The sequence below is a fragment of the Bos javanicus genome, chromosome 4, assembly GCF_032452875.1.
Source record: "Bos javanicus breed banteng chromosome 4, ARS-OSU_banteng_1.0, whole genome shotgun sequence".
Lineage (NCBI taxonomy): Eukaryota > Metazoa > Chordata > Mammalia > Artiodactyla > Bovidae > Bos > Bos javanicus.
This window is the reverse complement of record NC_083871.1, coordinates 93,520,871-93,541,821: the sequence shown is the minus strand read 5'-3', so window position 1 is coordinate 93,541,821 and position 20,951 is coordinate 93,520,871. Positions and strand designations below refer to the sequence as shown.

The 20,951-nt window shown below is 37.2% G+C and overlaps 1 protein-coding gene across 3 annotated transcripts in view; it reads left to right on the top strand.

The window, feature by feature from the left end:
* The window catches only part of TNPO3 (transportin 3), a 79,839-nt gene that overhangs the window by 22,397 nt on the left and 36,491 nt on the right, over positions 1 to 20,951 (top strand). For 2 of the 3 annotated variants that reach the window (XM_061414667.1, XM_061414668.1), the window contains 6 exons: positions 4,208 to 4,408; positions 5,393 to 5,466; positions 7,151 to 7,307; positions 17,138 to 17,281; positions 19,892 to 20,067; positions 20,802 to 20,940. In XM_061414667.1, coding sequence (XP_061270651.1) covers positions 4,208 to 4,408; positions 5,393 to 5,466; positions 7,151 to 7,307; positions 17,138 to 17,281; positions 19,892 to 20,067; positions 20,802 to 20,940 — 891 coding nt within the window. Of the gene's footprint in view, positions 1 to 4,207; positions 4,409 to 5,392; positions 5,467 to 7,150; positions 7,308 to 10,687; positions 10,887 to 17,137; positions 17,282 to 19,891; positions 20,068 to 20,801; positions 20,941 to 20,951 lie in introns of those variants that run through there. The other variant, XM_061414669.1, reaches the window with a different exon arrangement.

The window sequence follows — 20,951 nt, the reverse complement described above, 5'->3', positions numbered from 1 at the left end:
ATGCTTTCCAAAAAAAAAAAAAATGTAATTTAAATTTTTACAAAAAGGATTTTATGATAACATCTGCATCTTCATTTTTTAAATGTATACCTTGGGAATACCTTATATTAGGGCTGCAAATTCATATTTATTCTTAAAGACAGTTCCAAAGGACATGTTAAATAATATTCAAACATCATCAATGGTGCTTGAAAAATAAGTCTTTGCATCCGTACACCCAAGTTAACAGTTCTGCAGAGGGACATAGCTGTTCTGTTTTGTTTTGTCTTTTGGTTCTGCCCTTCATTTTTGAGATCTCTATTTTTAAGGATATAAGGGTATTTGTCAGAAATACAGATAAGATTTATAGAGAAATACAGATAAATATTAATAAGAAAGATACGATTGATGTTTTCGCTAGTTTCTGCCATTCAGATTAAAGCACAACATGACACTGCACCATCAATGCACTTGTCCACAAGGGTTCTAACCTGGTGGGTTGACAGATTTCACTAGAGAGAAAGACTTCATACTAGTTTAATCTAATAAGCAGTACTGAGTTTTGTTCTGTTTCTTAAAGACAGATATAGGAAAACCACACAAAGCAAATGTATAACTTGTTGAATTACGGTAGATGTTTTGAGTGACTTAATCTTCTTTCTCTCCCTGTTCTGTACAGGACTCTGGGTCATTTGACCTCTTGAGTTTCCCTACAGTCTTGATTTTGTTTATTGCGTAGTTAGGATGCAGTTCTACTTTCCTGTGTATTTCCTGCAGATTGCCACCTGGATCCTGAGGCTTAATGAGGTGCAGGTTTGTTCCTTTGTCCTTGTGGTGATCTGCTCTTTCAACAGGAAGCACATAATATCTGATTGTCTGTCTTCATGATCTACTACTGTGAAACAAATTATCCTGAACTCCCAAGACTTTGTGACTTAAACCAGAAACCATTTCATTGTATCTCATACCTTTGTAGGTCATGAGCGTGAGGAAATTCAAGCAGGGCTCTGTGAATGATTCTTCTCCATGAGGCTTCATTTGGTGGATGGACTCTTCTGCACTCTGAGATGACTTCAGTTACATGCTTGACACTCTGGTGGCAATGGCTGGAAGACTTGACTTAGTTGGGCTTCATTTGCTTTCCATGTAGTCTTAGGCCTCTTTCCATTGTCGCTCTAGCAGAGCAGTAGTCTGAGTTTTCTTAATAGTAAATGTTAAAGAATTTAAGGGCTTCCCTTGTGGCTCAGGTGGTAAAGAATCTGAGTGCAGTGCAGACCTGGATTCAGTCCCTGGGTTGGTGAAGATCCCCTGGAGAAGGGAAAGGCTACCCACCCCAGTATTCTGGCCTGGAGAATTCCATGGACCATATAGTCCATGGGGTTGCAAAGAGTCAGACATGACTGGGTGACTTTCACTTCAAAGAATTTAAAACCACCACAGTAACCAGTGAATATTTTGGGGAGATAGTTTGTTGTATTGTATCACTTATCCATGAATCTTGCTTGTAGCAGTTATTTCTGAGGTGTTCTAACAGTGGTGATTTTCTATTCCCCTCCTTTCCTTTTATTAACTAGCATTCTTCTGTTAAAAAAAAAAAGATGTATAATATCCTGCAAATAACCTCCCTCATTTATTTAGTTGTTACTCATATCAGTATGTACTCATGGATTTTGTTTTATTTTTGAGTTATCCAATAGTATCATAATTTGTTACTCCCAGGTTTTGTAGTTTAGGCCATTGAGAGCTTTTTCGGTTAGCACCTATGTCCTTTAGTTTTTAAAATATTTTTCTGGCCTACTTTCCTTGTAGTGATGCTATTCTGTTCATTGTCGTCCCCGCCCCACCCTCACCCCCCATTGCTATATATATGGCATTTGAACTCAGCGGTTTCTTTTTTGTGAAATTAGGGTTTTTTTGTTTGTTTTTTTTTTACCTTTTAGAAGGAGGCATAGCTAAGGGAGTATTTCCAACTTCATAGAGCTTCCTTTTCTGTTGTTTTCAGATAGTATTTACAGATATGTTGGTTTGATTTCTAAGATTTCCTAGCTTTGTTCCTTTCTTTTTTCCCTTTTGTCTCTGTTGTACTTGTTCTGTATGATATTCTTTTCACAGCAGTTTCTCCTCATTTGGGGCCTTGCCCTGACTTCAGTTTCAAGAATTGATAGAGGCTAGATGGTTCCATCTAGCCTCTTATGTAGGCCTGTTTTACTCACTTGCTTTTGGATTGGGCAAAACCTTTCTGTTTTCAGCTGCAGTCTTCAGATGGTTTTTCTGTTTTCTAGTGACTGCCTGTTGACACTTTTGATGTTCTCTCCTCTTAGATCCATTAGATACCTTGTTGTTTCTCTCTACTTCTGTTTTTACTAAGGTTGAAACAGGTCTTACAGATGTCACTGGCATGTCCCCATCCACTTATGTTTTGGGGTTCTTGGAGATAACTAGATAATACCTAGTTTTGTTGTAAATGTCTATAGTGTTTTGGTTTTGGTCTTTAATTGCTCTTGTTTTCATTAAGGCACTTATGGTTATTCTAAGGCTTGCTATTGGCTATTTTTTTAAATATCAATTTGAGCAAGATATATTTTGATGGCATGTTAAATCATAGGTATGCTTAGGTTATTGGTTAGATAATGAATGGCTAAAAACTATGTGGCTTAGAAGATATTTTATGACATGGTAGGGATAAAAAGTACAAAAAATTAATAAATACATTTTATCAAGAAGGAAGTTAATGTTTCATGCTTGGTTTTCATCAACTTATTACTTGATTAAAGCTAAGTTTTATGTCATTAAACATTGTGAGTTTTAGAGTCTCTTTTCAGTTTACTTTGGAAACTTATATAGGCCATTTCTTTGACTTTCCAATTATCTTTGGAAAGATCTTGAAGAATTGTTGTGTATTGCTTGTGAAGTGCTGTCTTCATAAGAAATTAAGTAGATAAATCTATGTGATCTCTCTCTGTAGTTGGCTCTGTTATTGAATTGAGATTGAAAAAAATTTTCAGTCTGTTATTACCAGCCCATTTTAGCCTGTTCCCATGAAGAGGCTGGAGAAGGCAATGGCACCCCACTCCCCTACTCTTGCCTGGAAAATCCCATGGGCGGAGGACCCTGGTAGGCTGCAGTCCATGAGGTCGCTAAGAGTCGGACGTGACTGAGCGACTTCATTTTCACTTTCACGCATTGGAGAAGGAAATGGCAACCCGCTCCAGTGTTCTTGCCTGGAGAATCCCAGGGACGGTGGAGCCTGATAGGCTGCCGTCTATGGGATCGCACAGAGTCGGACACGACTGAAGTGATTTAGCAGCATGAAGAGGCAGTTTGGTGTAGTTTATCAGTTGTTAATTAGTTGCCTACTTTATACTGAATGAGTTTGTTCCCAGAGTATCTTTCAAAATAAAACTTTTTTAAGTCTTACAAGTTTTTATAACTTGTAAAAAAGAGACCAAATTTACAGAGACCAAATTCTGTGCTTTCATTCTATTTATTATTTCCATAGATGCTCCTGTGAAAATGATTTTAGTAGCATATATAGCACTTTGGCAGATATAAAAACATAAGAAAAGTAAGTATGTGAGATAGTTTTTCTGCTGTTTCAGTCAGCAACTAAATATTGAAATGTGAGTGAGTGAAGTTGCTCAGTCGTGTCCGACTCTTTGCAACCCCATGGACTGTAGCCTACAAGGCTCCTCTGTCCATGGAATTTTCCAGGCAAGAGTGGGTTGCCATTTCCCTATTTAAATATGAAATACCAATGTATTCTCCTATTTATGGATATATTAAGATAGCTTCCAAATACAATTCTCAGAGTGAACAAAAGCTTACTTACTTTAAATGGATAAGAGAAGAAATATCCAACTTATGGTTAGCATTGGGAGCTATACAAAGACATTTTAGTTTTATTAGAAACTTTGAGACATTTTTCTTTATACTCTCCCCCTCTACACAATTAATAATTCTAATCAGCAAGGCTTAGATCTCTTTATTCAATTGATAACTTTCATGCCTTCCTAGAATCAGAAGATTTTAGGTAGTACTTTTGTTGAGCTCAGCCTATAAAAATATGCAGTAGTTTAAAGTTTTGACTGAATTGGTTGGTAATTTATCTTTCAGATTTTTTCTTTCATTATACTTTAGTCTAAATAAGTTTGTATGTGTATTGAGGTTGCATGGCATTAAGGTTGTTTAGAAAAGTAGTTTTTATGACTCTTTTTTTGGTCCCTTTTAGGTTCATGCATGGGAGATTTCAGACCAGTTGTTACAGATCCGGCAAGATGTAGAATCATGCTATTTTGCTGCACAGACCATGAAAATGAAGATTCAGACCTCATTTTATGAGCTCCCCACAGACTCTCATGCCTCTTTACGGGACTCATTACTAACTCATATCCAGAACTTGAAAGACTTGTCACCTGTTATTGTAACGCAGGTAAATCCTATGCTTCTCATTAGGAAAATTTGTAAGGCTATTTGGATTTATCAGGTTAATTTTGATTAGCAATGCTAGGCCATGAGAAGTGATGTTAACTTTTTAAAGACTCATTACTGTATTCTTAGAAGTGAATAGAATGTGAAAAATTTAACGTGAAAAATTTAAATCTTTGTATTTATCTTAGAATTCATTTGATATCAGACTAACTTAAATAACAAAATTGAGGGAGGTGTTTAGGTTTTCACAGTCACGTTATGTGTGTGTGCGCGCATACACACACACGCTCTTATTACTTTGTAGATGATAAAGTACTGTCCTGGGTCAGAGGTCTACATAGTTGCCTTTTTAAAAATCCTTTCTGGACTGATTAGCTATTAAAAAGTCTCATGAATGAAATGGTAAACTAGAGCATCTGGCCTTTCCACCTTAGATAGGGAAATACATTACAAAGGAAAAGTGGACGACACTTCAGTGAATACATACTCACATGTGTTCTCTGCCTGGCATAGAAATACTCTTGAAGAGAAAGGAGGCTTTTGCATAAGACTTCAAGATAAGAAATTAAAGGAGAAGGGATATGGCACTCTATTACTGAGTGAGTCAAAGGGCTGACTGTCAGTAGCTTTGGGTTTTTGACAAAGTATATTTTATAAGTCCATGAAGTTCTATGGTATTGCCAAATAAAAGTAAGTATTGATATAGTCTGAGGAAAATCTGCAGTCTGTTCTTTCTGACTTCTTTTTGTTATGTTTTAATTTGGTTTTTCATTTTTAAAGGTTAAATTTTAAATCCCAGCAATTTGTAGTTAGCCCAGAAGAATTTACATGATACATAGCTGTATGAGAAGAAGAGTGGTATCGCAGTCTAAGTTGTCATATTGTTTGGAAGAAATTTAGTTTCTTTGCTTTCCAGTTAATATTATTGGTAACTGTATTTCTGTTCACCTGTCTATTCATTTATTTAATCTCTCTTTTTACTCAGCTGGCCTTAGCAATAGCAGACCTTGCCCTACAAATGCCTTCCTGGAAGGGATGTGTACAGACATTGGTAGAAAAGTAAGTAGCTTGTTTTGACTATATGCTGGCGTTTGGAATTACCATTAACCTACATAGAGAAATTTGTTAGCAAAAGCTGGACATTTGGATTATTTCCCCCAACTTTCCAGTATTCTTGCCAGGATAATCCCCTGGACAAAGGAACTGGTGGGCTATAGTCCCTGGGGTTGCAAAAAGTCAGACATGACTGAAGGGACTGAGCATGCCCAAACTTTTGGCATAGATTTATTTATTATTAACCTTTGTTACAGTATAAGAAAATGATTTAAAATTTAAATACTCCAGAAGTATGTCATGTGGAATGTTAAAGACTCATATAGTTTACACACACACACACACACCCACACACCCACCCACCCACCCACACCCACCCACACTCTTCTTGAATTAACTACAACAAAAAACCTTTGTTGTCTTGTGGATCACTCCCACTAACTGTCATATCAATGGTCTTTATAAAGATACAGTCAGAATGTTTATTCTTACTAATTGGGATTCATTTCATGTCTATAAAAAGGACAGTATTATTTTTAGATATATGGAGCTTGCTGCTTTGAATAAAGCATTTCCTCATGATCTTGGCAAGATAATCTTGATATTTGCTTGCATTTTGGCATTTGGTTAGGAAATTATTTTTAAACAAAATGGATGTCCTTTTTACTACCAACTATAGTGTGTCATTCGGAGAAGGCAGTGGCACCCCACTCCAGTACTGTTGCCTGGAAAATCCCATGGACGGAGGAGCCTGGTAGGCTGCAGTCCATGGGGTTGCTAAGAGTTGGACATGACTGAACGACTTCACTTTAACTTTTCTCTTTCATGCATTGGAGAAGGAAATGGCAACCCACTCCAGTGTTCTTGCTTGGAGAATCCCAGGGACGAAGGAGCCTAGTGGGCTGCTGTCTATGGAGTCGCACAGAGTCGGACATGACTGAAGCGACTTAGCAGCAGCAGCAGCAGTATAGTGTGTCATTAAAACCTTTATGTAGATAGTTTATTTTTTGTTTTAAGAAACTTTTTATTGATAATATTATGCGTGCTCCTTGAAAAAATTCTAGCACTATGGAAGCTTTCAAAGTAAAAAGCAAATATTTTTGTCTCTTCCTATTCATATATTTTATAAGTAACCACTATTAGTGACTGACTGTATAGCCCTCTAGACTTCCCTTTAAGCATTTTAAAATAAAGAGATGTATATGTGTATTAATATGCATAAACATGTATTTTCTTCAGCTATATGTATTAATATGTTTCATATACTTTTTTCACTTAATTGTGGACATCTTATGTTATGACATAGATACTCATTATAATGTCTATATATTCTCCATTGTATGATATCTGTAACCTTTTTTATCCTAATATGAGGGACCTTTACATTTTCCCAGTATTTTTGCTATTATTAAAAAAAAATACTTGTGCATATACATCTCCATGTGTGTGTGAGATTTTTCTGAAGGATAAATTTCTGAAAGTGGAATTGCTGGGTCATAAATTATTATGCAAGTTGAAAGTTTGATTTCTAGATGTCCTTCCAGAAGAGTGTGTCGGGTTTTTCTCCCCTTTAACTATAGTGAGAATTCTACTTTGTTGTCATGGGTTATTCTGATGGCTGTTTTTATCTTATGTGATTGTGTATTTTTGGGCTCTAAATAACTTATAGCTCTCCTCTTTTCTTACCTAGATATAGCAATGATGTAACTTCTCTGCCTTTTCTGCTGGAGATCCTTACAGTGTTACCTGAAGAAGTACATAGTCGTTCCTTACGAATTGGAGCTAATCGGCGTACAGAAATTATAGAAGATTTGGCCTTCTATTCTAGTACAGTAGTATCTCTATTGGTATGTTTGAAATACTGAGTTATTGCCTATGTGCAAAAAGCTTTGGTGGTTATTTTGTAATTCAGTAGCACTATTGTAAAATAGCTTTCTTAGCAAAATTTGGCAATGATAATACTATGGCTTTTATATAACACTTTACAGTTAAGAAGTACTTCAGAAACTATACTTTTTGAGCTTCTAAGTAATGCTGTCAGGGTGGTATTGTCTCCATTTTATGAATGAGAAACAGGTTTTAGAATTACACAACTGCTAATTCAGAATTTGAACTCAGGTCTTCTGATTACATATCCCTTGTTCTCCTCCTTCCTGCTACCAGCTGTAGGCTCTTGAGTAAGGACTGTGCTCCAGGAACTGCATATAAATTTACTTAAGGAAAGATCCTCTCTAAGGGATAAATTGAGAGTTTTTGATAGGGTGGTGGTACAGGACTTTACTTCACCTTTGAATAATGTCATAATTATAGAATATACTGTTCTTTAATAAAAAATAGTTAAATGTGCTTGCATCCTTTTTGATTAGGTGGAAATTTTAATGTCCTCAACCAGGGTAGGTAAAGTTACGGTCCATGGGCTGTTTGTAGATGAAGTTTTACTGGGACACAGTCATGCCCGTTCAGTTACATGTTGTCTGTGGCCATAATTTTGGGCTAACAGCAGAATTGAGTAGTTTTTGCAGAGACCATATGGTCTGCAAAGCCTAAAATATTTACTATCTGACCCTTCTGTGGAAAAATTTTGCTGATTCCTGAACTAATAAATGGTATTAAATTGATTATTTAGCCCATATACCATTTTTAGGTTTTGCGTCCAGGTCAATTTCTCGACAGTGTGGTTATAGTAGATTATTTTTCAGGAATGTATTTCAGTACTTCAGCATCATAGAACTTTTCATTTGAAAAACAAAGTTTTGTTTAAAATTGTGTTCATTAGAAGTTCATTGGAAAATTACTTTTTTAAGTTAAATGTGTTTTCAATTAACCATTTATTTTAAAGAAATCGTGTAATAGAAAGTTAGAAAATATAGATAATCAAGTTACATTCAAACCATCTATCACGCTGTTAATCCTTTAGTATGTATCCTCTGTGAACATGTATACAGATTTTGAAAATCCAAATGAGAATATGCTTCACCCACCCTTCTGGAGCCTGCTTTTCCAGTCCTCCAGCTTCATCTTTCCATTTCAGTAAATTTTTGTATCATCTAATAAATACCTAGACCATATTCACATTTCCTGAGTTGGTCCTAACATATATTTGTAGCATTTTTTCATATCAATAACTAGTCTAGAACCATGCCTTGTATCAAGTTGTTATGATCACAGTCCCCCTTCTTCATTTTTTCAAAATGACACTGATTTGTTGAGACTGGACTAGTTGTTTTATAAAGCATCTTCTTACTTCCTGGATTGTCTTTGTGTCATTTAGTTTGTTTTTCTGTTCTCTATAATTCCTCTAATCGGAAGTTACATCTAAAGCAGCCCCACTCAGTAGGAATTCCTCAAGAGAATTAAGCCTTAAATGCCCTAAGGCGTCTACAGTTTCTCCTATATACCATTCACAGGATGATTGAGAAAATAGACACTCACATCATTTTCTGCAGGACTTAATTCTTTCCCAGGAACCTGGTAAGAAAGACTGAAAGACTTTGATAGGTTAGTTTTAAAAGGTTAAATATTTTTAGCTAGAAAACAACTTAGATATTTCCTGCTGCAATTTATCAGAAGATATACGTTTTGGTTGACCTTCTAAAAGCATCACTTTGGTTAGTGATGCTGTGCTAGGATTGACTAGATTAGAATGATGACAGTTTGATTCTTCCATTTGTAAAGTTTGTTTCTCCCCTTACAATATAATGCAGTTTGTATGAATGTTAAATTCTAAGTTTATAATCCTTACCTTAATAATTCCATCGTGGTTTGCAAAATAAAGTTTTGCTAATTCTTTCTTTCTACATGTATATTAACATTCTTCTAAGTTCCCACTAGAAAGGCAGGATGAATCTTTAATTTTTGATTATTCTGTTTTCTCTATAAGGATTTTGTTTTTAAGATTACTTAAATGTTACTTTTTCCCCTTGACTTTCTCTTTATGGTGTATTATGGGCCCATGAGTTTCATTGATTCAGGGTCTTTGCTTAAGTTATCCTTTTGATGCTTTAAATGTTACGACTTTGGCCACTGGAGCACATCTTTATTTCCTCACAGAAAAAGGTAACTAGTAATCATCTAGTTACTGCTTTGCCCCAGATCTAGAACCCTTGGTTCCTTTTAGTATCAGTTTGGGTCCAGTCAGGAGAGAGAAACCACCTACTAATTTAATGGGACTATTCAATATAAAGAATGTTTAACTATAACAGGTATCTGTAGTAACAAGGGATTGTCTAATAAGAGGTAAAGAGAGCTCTAAAGAGTATACAAATAAAACAGATACAAGGAGCAGTCATTAAGGTCAAGGCTAAGATAGAGTTTCTAAGGAAGGAAGAGTTCACCCCTCTCCCAGGACTGAGATTCAAACCCTGTTGGTGATGGTTTGGTCATGGTAAAGAAGTCACCGTGGTGCTGCATGCCACTGAAAATCTCTCCTCTCAAACTTGCTAAAAATCTGCTTTCTAGGAAGGCCAAGAAAGTTGTTAGGGAAGGTATCTCACCAGAGGCACTCTGCAACAGAATCAGCGGGGTGTGGGAATGCCAGAGGAGGCTACTGGCCACTGTGTAATGTAGGCACCGGAGAAGCTAAGTGCACTGAATCTGTTGCTAAAGAAGAAGGTACATTCCTTAGGGGCCAGGAGCAGTTTGCTGAAAAACTGTTGGTAAGGATGAGAGTTGGTGCTGGAGAAAGTGCTGGCCAATATACTGCAAGAGCTGGACACTAGAGAAACTATCAGTCTGGGGCTGAAGAAGCTGCATGTTCTTTAGAAGGCTGCTTAGTGAGCACACTAGAATCAGGAAGCAAAATCCTTTTCCTTCTGCACTTTCTCTCTAGTGACCTTCTGACAAAAAGTTAGTACCAGCTGGCACGGGACAAAAATATTTTAAGGGCCCAGATCCATTTTCACAGAGTAGTTCTAAAAGGGTGAATTTGGAGCTGAGAGGCAATAGGTCTGCAGCTGGCCACAGTCTTGCCTTTTAACTTAGCTCCCATAGGTGCTCTTTTATACATATTTAAACACCAGTGCAGTGGTGTAACAAGCAGATAGAAAATACGGAACTACTACAGTCCTCACTTATATTGATTACAAGGCTGTAATTGGTATATATGGCTTTTTTCTTCCACAACTCATTTCATGTTTTCTCTGCTGCTATAGGTTGAATATTTGTGTGTGCCCCTGCCTCGAAATTCATATGTTGAAAACGAATCTCCAAGGTGATGGTATTGGAGATGTGGCCTTTCGGAGGTGATTAGGTCATGACAGTGGAGCCCTCATGAATGGGATTAGTGCCCATATAAAAGAGACCCCAGACAGCTCCCTTCCCGTTTATGCCATGTGAAGACACAGTAAAAAGACAATTGTTTATGAAACAAGGAGCAGGTCCTCAGCAGAGACTGGTACCTTGATCTTGGACTTCCAGTCTCCAGAACTGTAAGAAAGTTTCTATTGTTTATAAGCCACCTGTTCTGTATTATTCTGTTAATAGCAGCCTGAATGGACTAAGACACCTGCCCTGACCAGAAACTTAGCTGCTTAGGATTCTTTACTCTGTGAATTTACCCAAGACTTCATTCCCAAAAAGTCTGAGCCCTCAATCATCCTGCCTTGTGGATTGTTGTTTCTATAGTTTTCCATTAACCTTTTGGGCATGGAAGTAACAAAGAGACTCCCTAGAAAATCCTCTGGGTTCCAGACCTAGAACTCCTTGCTTTGATTATATAGAAGCAATACAGTGTTTCACTGGTAATTGTGATTCGTCACTCTAGTCTGTAAAGTAACTCCTTTTCCTGTTGGTTCAGTGGCATAAGAAGCTCCCATTGTCCAGGTGGTATTTTTATGTTCCAATTCACTGGAATTATTTTTGAGTTTCCTATTGGAAACATACTTTCTTTGGGACCCAGATCTCCAAACTAATAGAGCTCAGAGTTGCCCATTACTGTACTTCCTTTACTCTGATATGAGTTTCTTGATTTGCTATGATACCATCATGGTTAGATGTGGTATTCTTTGAGTCTATGAATGATAATGTTGACAGAAGCATTATAAGCAGGGAAGACGGTTCTATATCCAGAATTTGTGCCTATTCCTATGAGAACAAATCTCTGCTTCCTCCATGATAGAAGCCAATATAATCAGTGAACCTGGTCTCCGTGGCAATTGGTGCCACTGGGGACTCAGTGTTCGTCTCTGCTGTTGACAGACACTCATCAGTATTGTTTACCTGTTAAGCCTTGGTAAAGTGGAAATCCATGTTAATATATGTTTAGCCTCCATCCCTACTACTCTGGCCACTTTGTTTGTGAGCCTATTGAGCAAGCACTGGATGGCTAGGGAAAGAGGCTGACATTGTTAGAGTTTGTCATTTTGTCTATCTATCATTGGGATATAGTGATGCTCTGGTGGGTATTCACATCAGGCAGAAATCTGTGCCCATTTATATGTCATTCATATACCTCTTTCTCAGACTTGCTTGTCACCAATCTTCCAGTCTTGTTTCTGCCAAATCCCTGATCATCTATCCAAATGATTGACAAGGGTCCATGAATAAGTGGCGATCCAAATTTCTGGTCATCTCACTGCAGACATGGTGGACAACTATACAGACTGCTTGAAGTTATGGCCACTAGGAGGGTTTTCCTTCAGCATTGGCCTTCACTGTGGCCCCGGAGTGGGCCTGTAATCCTATAGCTGTCTGCCTTCAGGTGGTACCAGCATATGCAGATCAATCTGTAATCCAGGCTTGAATGTTTTCTTCAGTTATCCAGTTGTAAGGAACATCCCAGGAGGCCACAAGCATGGACTGAAGGGGATGAATCAATGTAAGAATAAGTGGTGTCAGAGAATCTGAGCCATCTATACTCATGTAACATTTTTGTAGCTTCCAAATCTTCCTATACTCAACCTCTTTATATCATTTTCATCTGATGACAAGTCTCTTGTTATGCATGCCCAATCTTAAGGCTAGGTAGTTCAGTCAGTACTTAGTTCATGGTGGGAAGGTCAGGTCACATAATCACCTGATGTCCTATGGATAGGCCTGCCCAGGTCTTATAGTAAGCCAGAAGCTGATTTTCAAAAGACAGATAGTTACCTGTAGAAGAGTGCATAGATTTGTTCCAAAATTCTAGATATTTGTACTATGATGTTCCTATTGGTACTTCCCAGAGACTCCATACACTCACTAAATGAATACTCTCAAGAAAGTATACTTGTGTCAATGTTTGGCTCAATCTAGTGTTATAGTCCAGCCTTCCTCAGTCTAACACCTTTCTGCGTGTTTCCTAGGTTTCTTTAGACACATTTAAGTGAAGTTTCACAGTTGTATTGGTGTATAAGTTGTTTCCTCCTGTTCCCCTAGAACATTCTGAGATTTGACCCTAGTTTATGAGTATTATTGGGGATGTTTGTGGAAGGTGTTGAAGAGATTGGGCATCTTCTTTCAAGGCCTCTGTCTCAGATGGGGTTATTACAGGGCTTTGAAGCTGAGAAAGGCTTGTCTCAGACACTGGAAGGCAGAGGCTACTTCTATTGGTAAGGGAGACTCAGAGTGACTTGGATTACCAGTTTCATTAGGGTCCAACTGGATGTCCCCATTCCAAACTTCAGAAGTCTGCTGTTTACCAGTCAATTTCAGAACTTTGACATGAGAAACTTGGTAGGACTGTAAATTCAACTGTTGTTTGTAATTCAGCAAGCCACACAATTAAATTTTGTATATGAGTTTGAGCAATATTATAAGAGCTTCATTTAGAGCTGTCATGGAATGCTAGTCATGTTGCTAGTTCTCAGACTGTGACTTGAGCTGGGTTAACAGACCAAAGCTTGTAATTTTGTAAGCACTCAAATGACTAAAAAACATTCAGCAGCCGTGATAGTCCTTATAGTTATTATTACTGCCATGATGATCAAGTGCATTTAGCTACTTGGACTTGATTTAGCACTTCATCGTAATTGATGACAGGTGATATCATCATGGTATCTGAAAAATATTGATATACCTTGTGGGACTTAATAAGGTCTATAAGTCTCTCGTGTCTTTTGTCTTGTTTTAGGACTTAGAGGACTAAATTAGTCCACAATTACCAAGAAAAATATGTACTTGGCTGTGATAGAAGATACTAAAGACTTCTTAGAACTTTTTTCATTTAGTTCCCCCATTTTCTCTTTAATGTTTTTATTCTATCTTTTTATTTTGTCAGTATTACACTTTGTGGTCCATTCAAATGGACTTATTCCTAAATATTGTATTCAACTTTTAAATTTTTTAAAAATATTATTCTTCTTGCTCTTGAACTGAGCCTGGACTCTTAATATTTTTCTCCCTTCATTTATTCTCCATTTTGTTAATTCAAGATCAATTATTATTTGTTCTTTTTCAGTCACTAAGTCCTGTCTGACTCTTTGCAAACCCATGGACTAGAGCACACCAGGCTCCTCTGTCCTCCCCTCTTTCCTGGAGTTTGCTCAAGTTCATGTCCATTGAGTCAGTGATGCTGTCTAACCTATCTCATCCTCTGCTGCCCCTTTCTCTTTTAGCCTCAACCTTTCCCAGCATCAGGGTCTTTTCCAGTGAGTCAGCTCTTCACATCAGTTGGCCAAAGTATTGGAGCTTCAGCTTCAGTTCTTCCAGTGAATATTCAGGGTTGATTTCCTTTAGGATTGGCTGGTTTGATCTTCTCGCAGTCCAAGGGACACTTGAGAGTCTTTTCCAGCACAATTCGAAAGCATCAATTCTTTGACACTCAGCCTTCTTTATGATCCAACTTTCACATCCATACATGACTACCGGAAAAACCATAGCTTTGACTGTATATGAACCGTTGTTGGCAAAGTGATGTCTCTCTTTTTTTAATACACTATCTAGGTTTGTCATAGCTTTCCTTCCAAGGAGCAAGCGTCTTTTAATTTCCTGGTAGTAGTCACCATCTGCAGTGATTCTGGAGCCCAAGAAAATAAAATCTGTCACTGCTTCCACTTTATCCCCTTAGGTTTGCCATGAAGTGATGGGACCAGATGCCATGATCTTAGTGTTTTGAATGTTGAATTTCAAGGCAGCTTTTTCACTCTCCTGTTTCACCCTCATTAAGAGGCCCTTTAGTTCCTCTTCACTTTCTGCCATTAGAGTGGTATCATCTGCATATCTGGGGTTGTTGATATTTCTCCTGGCAATCTTGATTCCAGCTTGTGACTCATCCAGCCCAGCATTTCAAATGATGTACTCTGCATATAAGTTAAATAAACAGTGTGACAATAAATAGCCTTGTCATACTCCTTTCCCAATTTTGAACCAGTCAGTTGTTCAATGTCCAGTTCTAACTGTTGCTTCTTGACCCACATACAGGTTTCTCAGGAGACAGGTAATGTAGTGGAACTCCCATCTCTTTCAGTTTTCCACAGTTCATTGTGATCCATAGAGTCAAAGGCTTTAGCACAGTCTGTAAAGCAGAAATAGATGTTTTTCCCTTGCTTTCTCAATGATCCAGTGGATGTTGGCAGTTTGATTTACCTTTTCTAAACCCAGCTTGTACATCTGGAAGTTCTTGGTTCCTGTACTGCCGAAGCCTGTCTTGAAAGATTTTGACATAACCTTGCTAGCATGTGAAATGAGCACAATTGTACAATAGTTTGAATATTCTTTGGCATTGCCTTTCTTTGGGATTGGGATGAAACCTGACTTTCTCTAGTTCTGTGGCCACTGCTGAGTTTTCCAAATTTGCTGACATTCTGATACAACACTTTTTTAACAGGATCATCTTTAAGATATTTAATAGCTCAGCTTGAATTCAATCACCTCCACTAGGTTTGTTTGTTGTAATCCTTCCCAAGGCCCACGTGAGTTTATATTCCAGGATATCCGGCTCTAGGTGAGTGACCACACTATCATGGTTATCTGGGTCATTAAGTCCTTTTTTGTATAGTTCTTCTGTGTATTCTTGCCATGAATACACATGAAATGTTCCCTTGATATCTCTAATTATCTTGAAGAAATCTCTAGTCTTTCCCATTCTGTTGTTTTCTTCTATTTCTTTGCATTGTTCATTTAAGAAGGCCTTCTTGTCTCCCCTTGCTATTCTCGAACTCTGCATTCAATTGGGTATATCTTTCCCTTTCTCCCTTGCCTTGGGCTTCTCTTCTTCCTCAGCTATTTGTAGAGCCTCCTCTGACAACTGCTTTGCCTTCTTGCATTTCTTTTTCTTTGGGGTGGTTTTGGCCACTGCCTCCTGTACAATGTTATGAACCTCCATCCATAGTTCTTCAAGCACTCTGTCTACCGAATCTAATCCCTTGAATCTATTCATCACCTCCACTGTATAATATAAGGGGATTTGATTTAGGTCATACCTGAATGGCCTAGTGGTTTTCTCTACTTACTTCAGTTTAAGCCTGAATTTTTCAATACGGAGCTCATGATCTCAACCACAGTCAGCTTTTTAGGTATTGTTTTTACTGACTGTATAGAATGTCTCCATCTTTGACTGCAAAGAACATAATCAATCTGATTTCAGTATTGACCATCTGGTAATGTCCATGTGTAGAGTCATCTCTTGGGTTGTTGGAAAAGGGTGTTCTATAACCAGCATATTCTCTTGATAAAACTGTTAGCCTTTGTTCTGTTTCATTTTGTACTCCAAGGAGAAACTTGCCTGTTACTCTGTATATCTCTTGACTTCTTCCTTTTGCGTTGCAATCCCCTGTGACGAAAAGGACATCTTTGTCTGTGTGTGTTTGTGTGCTAGGAGATGTTGTAGGTGTTTAACGAACTGGTTAACTTCTTCAGCATTAATGGTTGGGGCATAGATTTGGATTACTGTGATGTTGAATGATTTGCCTTGGAAACAAACTGAGATCGTACTGTTGTTTTTAAGATTGCACCCAGGTACTGCATTTTGGACTCTTTGTTGACTATGAGGGTTACTCTGTTTCTTCTAACAGATTCTTGTCCACAGTAATAGATATGCTGGTCATCTGAATTAAATTCTCTCATTTGAGTCCCTTTTAGTTCACTGATTTCTAAGATGTCGATATTCAATCTTGCCATCTGCTGCTTGTCAGTGTCCAGTTTACCTTGATTCATGGACCTAACATTCCAGGTTCCTGTGCAATATTGTTCTTTATAGCATTGAACTTTACTTTCCTCACCAGACACATCTACAACTGGGTGTTTGCTTTGGCCCAGCCAGTTCAGTCTTCCTGGAGCTATTAGTAGTTGTCCGTCCATCTTGAGTGGTGCTGTACGGCATGGCTTACAGTTTCATTGATTTACGAAAACCCCTTTGCCACGACAAGGCTGTGAAACATGAAGGGGCTGAGATGATGAGTGCTAAAGACAATTCTCTTGTTAAGATTATATTAATACAGAAGTGGAATCTAAGAAATATAGTTGTTTCTGAAACATATGTATCTTTGAACCAGTCTCTGCCTCTGTGTAGCTCAGCTTCTCAGGTTAGAAAGTGGAGATAATAAAGATAATAATAGTATATACATACTTGTACAATTTTAGTGGAGGTTAAATGATTTAAGAGCAACAAGACAGTGTCTGGCAAGTAAAAAACACTTTTAACTGTTACTGCCATCCTTCTCAGTATCATATCTATAAAGTGATTGTAAAAATATTTCATTTTTTAACAATGTTTTAAATGTAAAAATTGGTATTATTTTTATAATTATTTTTTTCTTTTCAGATGACTTGTGTAGAAAAAGCAGGAACAGATGAGAAAATGCTTATGAAGGTCTTTCGCTGTTTGGGAAGTTGGTTTAACTTAGGAGTTTTGGACAGTAACTTCATGGCTAACAATAAGTTACTAGCACTCCTTTTTGAGGTTTTGGTAAGTAATGGCTTCATTTATGAAATGGCTTTTGTTTATTTCTGGCACATAGTCACTTAAACAGTAACTGCCCTTATGGGATATAAGAGTGTTTTCGGATTTTTGCAGTGTGAGTAGGAAGTGTATGGTAAGAAAGCAGCACTGTCCCTTCCTTGTTGCCAAATACCACATTAAGATATTATTTTTAGTGCTCAGAATATAATGTAGTTAGGTTTAAGAGAAAAGCAGTTTTATATGTAAATCATTGATTTACATATTAAAAGTCAAGTAACAAAAGTACCGTTGGCATCTTTTTCGTTATTTTTCAAGTATGAAGTTCTGTGTTTCTAATAATGACCATTGGGTGGTTGAGACAATTACAGATCAGAATATTATCTTCGTAGTTGAGATAGTTAAACATTAGGGTATGTATAAGATGAATTTTGGGTTTTTGAGATTAAAAGTCGTGTCTTTTTATATACTGGTACATTTCTTTCTTAAACTTTAAAAGTAATAATGGCTAGTAGTACATTCCTCTGTCTTGGTTGATGGGAGTGCTTAGAATAAGACTACTTTTTAGAACAAGAAGCAGCAGTATCTCAAGCACAAATGTTAAACTGGTCTTTGGAGGTGGGTGTGACTTTGTCTCTTTCTCCCTGATGGTTTTCCTTCCATGAACACATATTAGGGTGGAAACTCTGTATTTCCATACTGGGTCTATGCTGGTAAACTATTTAGAAGATGCTAGCATGATATTAATTGATATCACTGGATTTAAGAAAGAAAAGGAAAATGGATTCTTCAAGGAGACGTTTTAGATATTATATATAATGTTTTTAGTGTATTTTTGCTGTCATTCTTGCATCAGAAGCTAAAATTCAGAAAAATTAAGATGCTAGTAATTGTTTTGCTAATCATTATCTTTGTTTCCATGTCTGTTGATGCCATACCTTAATGATAATAATTCTGATTTTCATCTCACCAGGTTGTGTGAAAGAGTAGTCAGTATTAAAAAATTTAGGTCCCACTTTTTTTTTTTTGAGTATATAAATATGACAACATATGAATGGAGGACAGTCTAAAATACACTTCAAACTTCAGTGATGACTCTTGGGAACTGAGATTGGGGTAAAGAACAAACCAATGTGCCAGATATATTGCTATTGTTTTCTCTATTGATCCAGTGTCATGACCAGTCCTCTGTTACTTAAGAATGTTTCTGGAGTCAGAGTCAAATATATTCTCATTCTTATATTCTTTCAGTGGTTTGCAGTCATGCCACATAAAACTAAATAGTTTGCTTTGTGCTAGGGCCTCCCTGGTGGTTCAGTTGTAAAGAATCTGCTTGCCGTGCAGGAGACGTCAGTTTGATCCCTGGGTCGGGAAGGTTCCCTGGAGAAGGAAATGGCAACTCAGTGCAGTATTCCTACCTGAGAAATCCCATGGACAGAGGACCCTGGCAGGCTATAGTCCATGGGGGTCACCAAAAGGGTTGGACATGACTTAGCAACTAAACAAATGGTTAGGCCAGGACCTTATATAGCTTTTTTTCTTATAGTTCTTTTAAAAAAATTTTTAAAAATAATAATTGATATATACAAAAGAGTAAATTTGAACATTTATTTAACTTTTGAAACATTGTAGTACAATGAATATTTTTGAGTTCACCACCACTCAAAGAATAACCTAATGAGTAATTTGTGTCTTTGTGCTTTTCCAACCCTGCTTTTATAGCTTTTTACCCCCTTGGAGATTCTAAATGTCCTTGTGTTTTATTATTCACAAATGACCAGTATGCCTTACTAAATTTATCCAATCTCTGGACTATTTAATAGAACCCCTAGAGGCCTCCCTCCTTGAACTTTCTAATATGCTCTAGTTTGTATCAGTTGCGTCCATTTGTCATCCTGGGACTTTTCTTTACTCTGCTATGGATTGGATTAACCTTTTTTTTTTTGAGCCCATCTCAGATACTTTCCTCAGAAGGATATGTGGGAAATAAATACTGAGTTTTTGCATGCATTCTTGAGAAATGTTTTTATTTCATTCTTAATGATTTAGCTTAGATATAGAATTCCAAATTCAATATTCTTTTTCTTCAAAATTTCCAAGGCCTTGTTTTCCTATATACTGGCAGGTATCATTACTAATGAGATGAGTAACTTGATTTTTGCTCCTTTCTAAGTTACCTTCTCTTTTCCCCAGAAGCTTTCAGAACCTCTGTTTAACCTTAGTATTCTGAAATATCAGAGTAATGTGTTAGGTTTGAGTCGTTGATACTTACTTGTTGAACCTTTTCACTTTAAATAGTACTTGAATATCAGAAAAAAGATGGAGAAGATTTCCATGGAAAATAGGGCAGGGAACACAAGACATTCCAGGAGGGACTAGTGAATGGGAGAAAACGTGAATTTTAGAAGTCATGTGACCATCCATGATTGAAGTACCAAAAGACAGATTTGCTTGGCAAATAGTCAGAAATAGGAAGATTGATGGATGTTTTCTTGTTGAAGGCCATGAATATTAGGCTGTTATATGTATATAAAGTACATGTTCAGAAACAGGCTTTAATTGCTATCCTATTGGATTACAGCTTAATTATCTTACTTCCCTATTCCTGCTACCTCCCAGCAACAGGATAAGACCTCATCGAACCTACACGAAGCTGCTTCAGACTGTGTGTGCTCAGCTCTCTATGCCATTGAGAATGTGGAAACCAACTTGGCATTAGCCATGCAACTTTTTCAAGGAGTCCTGACATTGGAGACAGCCTATCATATGGCTGTGGCACGTGAAGATTTAGATAAGTGAGTAGTTATTAAGGGCAGGAGACCATACAGCCTGGGATTCTTTTAAGTCACCTTCTTTTCATTCATATTTTGCCACTGAAGCCCTGTCTCTAGCTTCAGTTATTCTTTAGAGTTTACAGCTAAAATACATACCAAATCTTAACTGTACCTTCAAGTTTTAACATCCAAAAATTTTCTCCAAATTATGGAAGGAAATGAGAATGAGATTGAAGAGACTTAAAGAGTCTTCTTCATCTCCAAATCTCTCAGACATGCTGCCACTTAAGTTTGCTAGATTAAAAAAAATAAAAACCTCCATTCTTCATGACCCTGTGTAAATATATACATTGCATCCTCAAGATCCTCTGCTATTCACCTCTGAACCAGGAGTGGAAATCAAATGCTGAGGGAGATGTAGTGATCATGTAGAATATTAAGTTTTAGCACTTAAAGAGGATAAGGCTCTAAGAATTAGGGATGACCTTTGAAGTATCAAGTGTGATTGGGAATTTTCTTCAGATGTTTTAATAATTGAGAATTGAACTGACTTACTTACATTTGCTTATATGTTTAAAAGTATATGATTTAAGGAACGATGTTTGCTGAGGAGATTGTGCTACACCATAGCAAATAATCACTACATGTCTCTTAGGCCAAGGATTGTTTCTTTATTTGATTAACTGTGTCTGTGAGTATGTACACATAATATACAGATATCTGACTTGGTGTTCTTATTCCTTTTTCCTTTACAGAGTTCTGAATTACTGCCGTATTTTCACTGAACTTTGTGAAACTTTTCTTGAAAAAATTGTTTGTACGCCAGGCCAAGGCCTTGGGGACCTACGAACTCTGGAACTGCTTCTTATCTGTGCAGGGCACCCTCAATATGAGGTAGTGTTTAC